The 9,603-nt window shown below is 33.9% G+C and overlaps 1 protein-coding gene across 2 annotated transcripts; it reads right to left on the bottom strand.

The window, feature by feature from the left end:
* Positions 1-3,628: 3,628 nt before the first annotated feature.
* On the bottom strand, positions 3,629-9,271 carry LOC18442095 (GDSL esterase/lipase At3g26430). Of its 2 annotated transcripts, XM_006852318.4 has the most exons (5): positions 8,617-9,271; positions 5,729-5,938; positions 5,469-5,638; positions 4,756-5,026; positions 3,629-4,211 (listed from the first exon to the last, which is right to left on the bottom strand). In XM_006852318.4, the coding sequence occupies exons 1-5, from the start codon at positions 9,080-9,082 to the stop codon at positions 3,946-3,948; spliced, it is 1,383 nt and encodes a 460-aa protein (XP_006852380.2). In that variant the 5' UTR covers positions 9,083-9,271; the 3' UTR covers positions 3,629-3,945. The 2 variants fall into 2 exon arrangements, with proteins under 2 accessions (XP_006852380.2, XP_088724779.1); XM_088868653.1 differs by having other exon boundaries at positions 5,469-5,938.
* Between the last annotated feature and the right edge of the window lie 332 nt (positions 9,272-9,603).

Raw genomic sequence — 9,603 nt, 5'->3', positions numbered from 1 at the left:
GGTAACCACAGATAATATAATATTAATTCGTGAAAGGCTCAAGACAGCTCAGTGTTGGCAAAAGAGTTATGCCGATAACCGAAGGAGAGATCTTGAATTTGAAGAAGGTGATCGAGTTTTCCTAAAAATCTCACCAATAAAGGGTATTATGAGATTCGGCAAGAAAGGAAAGTTGAGCTCACGTTACATCGGACCATTTGAAATCCTGGAAAGAATTGGAGGTGTCGCTTATAGACTTGCCTTACCACCCGAATTGGCAAATGTCCATAATGTCTTTCATGTATCTTCACTACGAAAATATCAGCCCTACCCATCCCATATCTTAAAATATGAACCTTTATCGATCAGGAAGGACCTATCCTTCATTGAGCAGCCAATTTTGATACTGGATAGAAGGGTGCAAGTGTTGCGTAACAAGGAGATTCCTTTAGTCCGTGTATTATGGCAGTACCATTCAAGAGAAGAGTCGACTTGGGAACGAGAAGACGAAATCAGAGAAAAATACCCCTATCTTTTTCAGTAATCAGGTACACAAATTTAGAGGACTAAATTTCTTTAAGGGGGGAAGAATGTAACAATCCTAAAATTAAAAAAAAAAAAAAAAAGGAGAAAAGATGTTTTTAAATAGGTGATGGTCTGTTTGAGTATGATGGTCCTTTGAGACCATCACTATTTTCAAAAACTTTTACTTCGTTTAACTTTTGCTTGCCTGTTTTGCTTGCTTGCTTTTGCCTCCTGCTGCTTGCAGCTGGCCACGTCCTTTAGCGGACGTGGTTTTCGTACGATAAAAGTCTGCTTTTAACGCGACACCTCAAGTATGAGGTAGAGCGTAATAAAACAATATAATAATACGTTATAAGAATTTAAATAGGGGATGTGAGCGCTCCCACCCTAAAACAAAATTTTGAGATCTCTCTCGGGTCGAAACACAGTGAACTTCTCTCTCGAATCGAATTTTTTTATCGGAAGCTCCCTCTCAAATAATTGTGGGTAAGTGACATCGTCCTTCTGAAAAATAGTCCATTTTTAATAAATAGTGATATTTTTGTCTAGGATCTTTATTTTATCAGTTTTGTGTGTAAGTGACATCGTCTTTCTGAAAAATAGTCTATTTTTAATAAATAGTGATATTTTCGTGTAGGATCTTTATTTTATCAGTTTTGTATGTAAGTGACATCGTCTTTCTGAAAAATAATCTGTTTTTAATAAATAGTGATATTTCCGTCTAGGATCTTTATTTTATCAGTTTTATGTGTAAGTGACCTCATTGTCTCGAAAAATAATCCATTCTTTTTAAAAATAAAATGAAATAATTATTTCTGCTTATTATCATGAATTTTAGGCGCGATAAATTTTATGTGCACGTGACCTCATTATCTTGAAAAAGAATCTTTTTAATAAAAATTGTGATATTTTATCTATGTTAGAAATTTTGAATGCTGTAAATTAGAAAAATAAATTTATTTATTTTTCTTGTCTATTGTCAGAAATAAATGTGATATTTCTGCTTTTAGTAAAATTGTGATATTTCTTTCTACTGTTTTGAATATTTAGACATTGTAAAATTCATGTGCAAATGACTGCCTTATTATTTAAAAATTGACATTTTTGCAATTGATTATAGTATTGTTGTGAAATGTTTATTTGTGAATTGATATTCCATAAATTGTGATAATTCCGTATTCTTGAATTTTTATAAGAGTTTTTCTATACATATTAAATTGGCAATTATGCTAGAATGCCTTTACAAACTGCTACCTTTCTAAATTAGAGCCCAAAATATTTGATTGGTTATTTTTAAAATGTTATAGAGAGTGACTGTTATTAATGGTTTAAGTGAAATTCATATTAATGGTTTCAGTGATATGTTGAGTACATGATATTGCTGCTTTCGAATGTTTAAAGAGATTTAGAAATAATTTAAGTATGCAAGTGGACTCATCCGGTTCGCCGGTGAGGTATAAGTGGATCTATCTGGGACGCCGGTAGGGTTTAAGTGGACTCATCCGGTACGCCGGTGAGGTATAAGTGGACCTGCAGGGATTAAGTGGACCTATTTGGGACGCCGATAGGGATTAAGTGGACCCATCAGGACGCTGATGGGGTATATAGGTGACCTACTTGGGACGCCAGTAGGGTATTTTGTGAAATCCTTTGAATTATGTACTGCCGTTAAAAGTGTTATAAGCATTTCAATTACTCGGATTAGACTTAATTATGCATTTATTGAAAGTGAAACTGTTGATGCATTTCTGTTAATAGATCTAATTTTGGAAAATATTGATATCTTTCAATCATGATTATTTTTAGGATTATGATGATCATTTACTGAGTAGCCAAACTCATCAAACTATGGTAAACATTTTTTCAGGATAACTGCGGATTCATTTTGAGTGATAGTCAAGATCAACCTTGGAAGATACTGTTTTTGTACTAGCTTTCTTTATTTACTTTGTAAGACCTCGCCACTGTAAATTTGTCCTATCAATAGATGTATATATGTTTTGTCCGTCACATCTCAGGAATAATAGTATTGTAAATTCTTGGGGTGTGACACAGTATATGTATAATTTATTTGACAAACACCTTATATTATGCATAGAGTCATGTATGTAAAATGTACTTTGCCATAGCAGAAATGATTTAAGATATATTCAGGGAAGAAAGAAACACGCTATCAATTATATTTTTGAAAATGATACTAATCTTGTTGGATTTTCTGATTGTGATTGGACACACTTCCGAGGGTATATCATGGTCATCATAGAAGTAAAATATTGTATCTCTAAGCAACCGAATATATCTCAACAATAAGCAGCAATAATCGCAAAACATGTGAAGCAACCGAATATATCTCAACAATAAGTAGCAATAATCGCAATATGTGAAGCTGTTTGGCTCAGAAAAATTTTATTAAAAATTTTATCAGCAATAAGCGTTGTTTGGCTCAGAAGAATTTTACTCGCCTTACAACTGTTTGACTCTCAGGAAAATTTTTGTAGCCTTGCAGCAAAAGAAAAATTAATTCCCCCACGATCCAATATTTCAAAGGCAATCGAAACATATGTATTTTATAAAAACGACAATTTTTATCCGAAATGACAAATTAAAGAGGGATGTTAAAATAACAATTTGTCACGTAACAAAACCCTATCCCATCCACTCCTTTCTCTCTCTAGAACTCACTCTTCACCTTACCATAAATGGAGAAAAAATGGAAAAGTCAAGCGGTTGCGTATTACTTACTGAAGAAAAAAATAGAGTTGAGTGTTAGTTACTGAAGAAAAAACATAGAAACCGAGGCTGCCTTAGTTCATGAAAGACCGTGAAACCAAGAGGACCGCCAAAGAACATTGCAGAATGACGGTGTAACAGGCGGTAACAAATGAAGGTGCATATGGCGGTGCAAAATACCTATAAAAAGGGATTCAACATGCTTGGAAATTCTGAAAATCCATAAAAATAAAATAAAATAAATTGGAGAGATATATGTAAAAGAAACCTCAAAAGAAGGTTATGGTCCTAAAGGCCATTATATTTGCTTGTTATCGAAATCATTTTTATTGTAGCAATGAAATAGTGAAATATAATACTGCTTCCTCTTCACCTTTACTATTATTCTTTGCCATTTTTCAATCAAATTATTATATCTGCAAATTTCCAACAGGGACTACACACCCAAAGGAGAGAATTGAAGAAATTCCCAGCAACAGGGATTACACATCCACTAAATAAGTTCTAATGAGAGAATTGAAGAAAATAAACCAGTCAAATTCTACCAAACCACAAAACAAAAGAGTGGGGTGATTACCCACTCCCAAAATTCCTAAGATAAAATTAAATGTTCAATAAAATTAAAGGAAGAAAACCAGTAAAATTAAATGTTCAAGTTCACCAAAAAAAAAAAAGTTTAAGGAAGAAAACCAAGAGAAAAGAGGCAAATTCTTATTGCTTGTGTCCATGACAAGCCTGTGACAATGGAGTTGGAGGATCAGAGAATGTGCCATCAACAATTTTGTTGAAAACCCATTGATTCGCAGCCTGTGTGTAATGAACACCATCCCAGATTATGGCTTTGGAAGGGTTGTTGCATGACTTGCCTATCACCACTTTCTGTCCGTCCTTATATATCGCACTTCCACACCCAAAATACCTGTTGTAGTTGTACTTGCCACCATGCCCACAACATGCCCTCAAAGGATTCCCAAAACCTGCATCGAAAAGTTTTTAGACACCATAAAATGGGTGTAAAAAGCATTCTGCACAGGGAAATGCCATAAAAAGAGTTGGTGATGAATTCTGCTAAGGCATATATTAAGAATAGAAAGAATATGAGGAGTCTTACCAGTTTCTTCACATAAACACTGTTGCAATAGAATGGCTAAAATGTGTTTGTTCAAATTGGAAGAATCTAAACTATCACATTATTCATGTTAACCATGTACAGAGGTTGTCCTTGGATTTCATTGATACACATATTTTATTTTCGAATGGCAAGATTTTGCATTCTTTTTATATTACGAATAGCAAGATTTTGCATTCTTGTTAAATTAGGTGCTGCAAATTAATGAATGAAAATTTATTAGGTGCTGCAAATTAATGAAAATTTCAAGGGCATATAATAGGTAGACATCCCCAACTACATTCCATGGGATGAGGATGAAGTTTGAAAGTGTGAATATGTTTTGTCATTTATAAAGAAAAATGTCAAAAAACAGGGGGTTGATATTTGAATGCATATCAAATGTAGCTCACCATATTTACGGGCTCCGCTAATGAGTTGATACTTGACTGAGTAAACATCGACATAAGTAAATGTGGCATCTGGGAGGTCGCTGCGGAGTTGAATAACAGTTTCTTTCAACAATTGGTTGAAGTATTGGGCCAGATGGTTGAAAGGGGTCGCACAACCAGCCATGTCCACCTGAGGTACTAGTATAGGCAGCCTATCTATTACATATGCCAAGCAGCCAACAGGACCAGTGTTATGAATCCAAAAATATCTTCCACCTTGCCAATAAACATTCTGAAAGAAAGACAATGTATAATCAGCTTCATGCTCATAAATGTAAAGGATTGTAAATGTCTTTTGATTTTTTCATTACGCATTGATTCAAATGTGCATTAATATTTTCATCGGCAAAAATAGTAGTTCCTCCCAATGAGGGTCCGAAATTTTGAAAACAAAAAACCCAAAAAATTGCTTCTTAAAGTAAAAATGCAGTGAACAAAAAAGAAAAAAGGTGATCGATTGACACCCAAGAGTTCCTTTTTCTTTTTTTCTATGCAAATTTTATAAATTGCAGATAAACATTTAAAAATAAAATAAAATTGTTATGTGCTCTTAAATGCTATATTAAGCTGTGCATAATATGAATGGTCCACGATTGACATGTGTTAAAAAAAGAGTGGTCTGGATTTATTTGACATGTCTCACTCAGAAAAAAATTTCAAAACAATGTTGTTACCTTGATGGCAGTGGAGAACTTTTCAAGAATATCAGGAACACTGGCCTTGACTTGCTCAACAGTCAAGTTTTGAAAAAGTCCAGCAGTAAGATCATTTTGGCCGATATCAAATGTATATAATGCTTCCGAGAAGTAACTTTGCTTTGGCAACAACTCTTCAAAGACCCCACCTGCAAAGGGCATAGTCTCAACCTTATTATGCATTATCTCTGAAAATCTCAAAACGTCAATGTCATAATTCATTTGAAAAATGAACCCACCTTGCTGGCGAAAATAGCCCGATCTAGACTTGAATTGTTCGAATTGAAATAATTGTACATCCAAGGAAATGGGGCTGTATCCAGTTTGAGTTAAGGTCGTGTTTTGAGGCCTGATTGTAGACCCAGCTGTTGCAAAGTTGGCTCCATGGCTGAAGTTTGTGCCCACTGAGTCTAGATAGGCACTCAAGTATGGCAAGCCAAAGCTTTGGGCTGAAGAACACAATAGTATAGGAATTAGGAGAAACATTACAGAATTTTCTCTATTTTGGAACGGAATATAGGAAATGTTCATTTTGAGGACAAGTGCATAATTACCAGAGGAAGCCATAAAAAAAAATAAAAATAAAAATAAAAAATAAAATTAAAAAAAGAAAAAAGAAGAGAGAGACCACCATATCATGAAATTAATCATAGAAATTTCATGGGTATTTAATCTTCTCATATACGATAATAAAGCTATAAAGCTCTATTCTTCTTCCATTGGTGAAGTACAAACTCAACACAAAATGGCCTTAGGATGCTGTAACAAATTTTCTTGTTATGAACTCCAATACAAGGAAGTCTTAAATTTTTTGGCGATCTTTGTTTAAATCAATTATTTTTTCAAAGGTTCTCATCATATTCCACCTATAACTCTCTATAATCTTTCTATTCTTAATCAGTGTCAAATCAAATATGATTTCACAACAAATTCTTATTAGGAAAACAAGTCTTAACTACTAATCAATTCATCAAATCAACCAAATAAATTTTTTTCAGTAGAGCAACTTTAAAAATAATCTGAAAATACAATTAATTGATATTTCTTATAGTTCCATGTTTTTCTATTTCCAGAAGTTGGTTTGTTTTTTGACAATCATTGTGCTATTTAAGAACTTAAATATTGGAAATGTATTTGATAAGCGTGTTTGACATGGAAGTAATCTCCATACTACTTCGTATCTGACATCTGTACCAAACATCCAACGGTTGTCGACCATTCCTACACTTTAACGTGTAGGCAACGAACCAACCCGATCTCTCCTTTTCATAGAAGTTGTAGGATTTCTCGCACAATTTATGCAACACTGTTATCATCTAGTTATGGAGGTGCTTTATTAACATAATAATAGGTGTTCTATTAACAGAATGTGTTGGCATTTGCAATTAAAGTTATGAAAAGAAAATCAAAGATATTATTTTGCAATCAAAGTAACAAAAGGAAAGACAATAGATGTGTTTTTTTTTAAAAAACAATTAAAGCTATAAAAGGAAAGGAAAAGCCATTTTCAAATGCTTGTGCATCAAGATTGAGAGGCCTTATCAGAAAGGCTTTTGACTTCGTAGTAAAGTAAAGATTAGTGATACTTTGCATTTTGAAAAGCTGAAATTGCAAGTTCGAGTGTGAACAAGAGAATGCACTTTTACACTCACGAAGATAGCATATCTATGAGTATCTTCTTAGGTACCTATCTTATATTTATATTTAAGCACTCTAGAACCACCTAACAAGAGAAAAATCTTTGATGATGATGTGATAAGACATGTTGAAGGGATAAGGTTCCAATAAGTCATGTTTTGTTTGATGGTTAATCTAGATTTTCCTAGTGAGTTGCTTTTCTAAAGTCCAAAAAGAACTACAAAAAGTAAAGAAAGGAGTCTCATAACTTTATGGGCAATATACTAGAGCACTAAAGTTAATCAATTTATTTTTTCAGAGCCACAAATCTTATACTCCTAGGGGAGTATACTGTCTATTCACACCCTATGGTAAAATTTAATCTTAAGTATTTTTAAGACTTCAAGATCTACCTCATACAGTAACTTTCCAAAAAAAAAAAAAAAAAAAAATTCAAATTTCACTTTATGGGGTATAAGAAAGATAATGTCCTCAAGATTGAATAGAGACTATCCAATTTTTGAAGGGTACATCTACGTGTTAGACAACTCAAAATCCAAATTTTTTTGTTTTAAAATAAAATAATAATGTAGCGATTGTGAGACGGTTCCCAAAATTGTCAACTAAAAAAAATTCAGGTTATCTATCAGAGGGAGTAAATGTACAGTATACGCTCCCATGGGAACGTATAATACATGCTCTTTTTAATTCTTTTCTTTCTATATCTCCATAGTGGTGCGACGTCCTCCATCACTGATAGTACTTAGAGATATACCTTTGTGCTTATTTCATGCATTGTACTCATAAAAGTAGATTTAGGTGGATTTAGGCCACAAAAATCTCAATTGAAGTTGATAAGCACCACTGAACAAATAAAAAGTCCAGAATCCATATGTAATTAGCAAAAAAAAACGACAAAGAGCTGTTATTTTATGGGGGGACAAAGAATGGGGGTTAAGCCCAAAGGTCGGACCATTAGGAATCAAATGGTTGGTCTGAGAAGTGCCACATGAAGAGGAGGGTACAATGCTAGTTCAACAAGACATAAAGTTTACAGAAAGATGTACCATCCTAATGTCTCTCTCTCTCTCTCTCTCTCTCTCCGGTCTACCTAATGTCCTCTCTCCCTCTCTAATTCTAATAAAAATAACAATTATAATGGTAGCAATGATTCTATAGAACGACTTAAAACTGATTACTGTAATGGATTTTGAGAAGAGAGGGAAAGGTATTTCACATCGAAGTTCTGCAAAACACTTCTAAAAAGCAAAAAAACGGCAAAGGAAAAAAACGGCAAAGCTTGTGAGGAAGAGAAACCAAAAGTTTTCAAATCACCGGAATATTATACTACTAATATCAGAAACCAATAATAGTAATATGAAAACAGCAAAGATTATGAGGGAGAGACTGAGAGTTTTTCAAATCACTGGAATATTATACTACTAGCATTAGAAAAACAATAATAGTAGTATGAAAAGGATCGGATCAGAGAGAGAGAGAGAGAGATTACCGGCGAAGTCGATGACGAGACGGCCATCAGAATATCTACCGGCAGGGTGGTGAAAGAAAGACTCTCCATTGGGAGGAGGGGCCTGCCCGAATGCAGCCGACAGACCGCCGGTGTCTGAGTTCGAGTCTCCGAAGTTGAAGATGGCCGGAAAGTGGCATTGTGTAGAAGAATGTGCACCAGTTTGGGCTGACGATGCAAATATAACGACCCAACAAAGGAGAGAAGCAGCCAATCTTTTGGAAGGCTCCATGAGAAGTTGAGAAGCTAAAAGATGAGATGTTGTACAGAGAGAAGAGATGCCATTTATAGGAGAGAGTCGAAAGGCAAAGAAAGGGGATGAGGATTTAAGAGAGATATGAGGAGGATTTAACGGAGGAGAGAGAAAATAATGCACGTCTAGATATGGAGATTGGAGGCGTAGAAGCGTACTTACCCAAAATGTTGATTTTTTTTTTTTTTTTAACATTTCACAAAAAGAAATTTTCTTATTACAAATTTCTGGATTTTCTTACAATCATCGGTTACATGGATATATATATATATTTTAGATGCCTAGATATTAATACTCATAATCAAGAGATGTACAGACACTTATCTAATCTTATCCAGAGATGTATAGACACTTACATAATCCATATTCATATATATCCATAATAATGTATATCAATACTAATTATGTATATATAGTCTATACATATATATATCCATAATGGTGTATATCAATACTAATTATATATATAATGATGTAATTTATACTTACATGATACATATCCATCTACTAACTTCATCTAAGATGATTGGGTTTTACCGAAACGACCACATGGTCAGCAAAACCATCGAAAAGAGCAAAATTAGGTTATGATTGAGATTATTTTTGGGACCCAGTTTCTATGTGGCCAAACCCGCCCATGTAGAAATGCGGTCTAGCCCCCATCAAACAATTTTTTTTATTTTTGAGGAATTGTTTGTTATGCTTTTAAAGATTGA

The sequence above is a fragment of the Amborella trichopoda genome, chromosome 6, assembly GCF_054954075.1.
Source record: "Amborella trichopoda isolate Santa Cruz 75 chromosome 6, AtrichopodaSantaCruz75HAP2 v2.0, whole genome shotgun sequence".
In the NCBI taxonomy this organism is placed as follows: domain Eukaryota; kingdom Viridiplantae; phylum Streptophyta; class Magnoliopsida; order Amborellales; family Amborellaceae; genus Amborella; species Amborella trichopoda.
The sequence above is the reverse complement of the archived record's forward strand: the minus strand, read 5'-3'. Positions and strand labels throughout refer to the sequence as shown.

What these genes read in the sequence shown, in the direction of transcription:
- LOC18442095 (XM_088868653.1), bottom strand. Translation starts at nt 9,082, where the DNA reads ATGTTAAAAAAAAAAAAAAAATCAACATTTTGGGTAAGTACGCTTCTA. An exon ending in AGTTCTCCACTGCCATCAAG is followed by an intron (nt 5,027 to 5,468) that starts GTAACAACATTG and finishes TCTTTCTTTCAG; the next exon opens with AATGTTTATTGGCAAGGTGG. An exon ending in TAGCGGAGCCCGTAAATATG is followed by an intron (nt 4,212 to 4,755) that starts GTGAGCTACATT and finishes TTTTCGATGCAG; the next exon opens with GTTTTGGGAATCCTTTGAGG.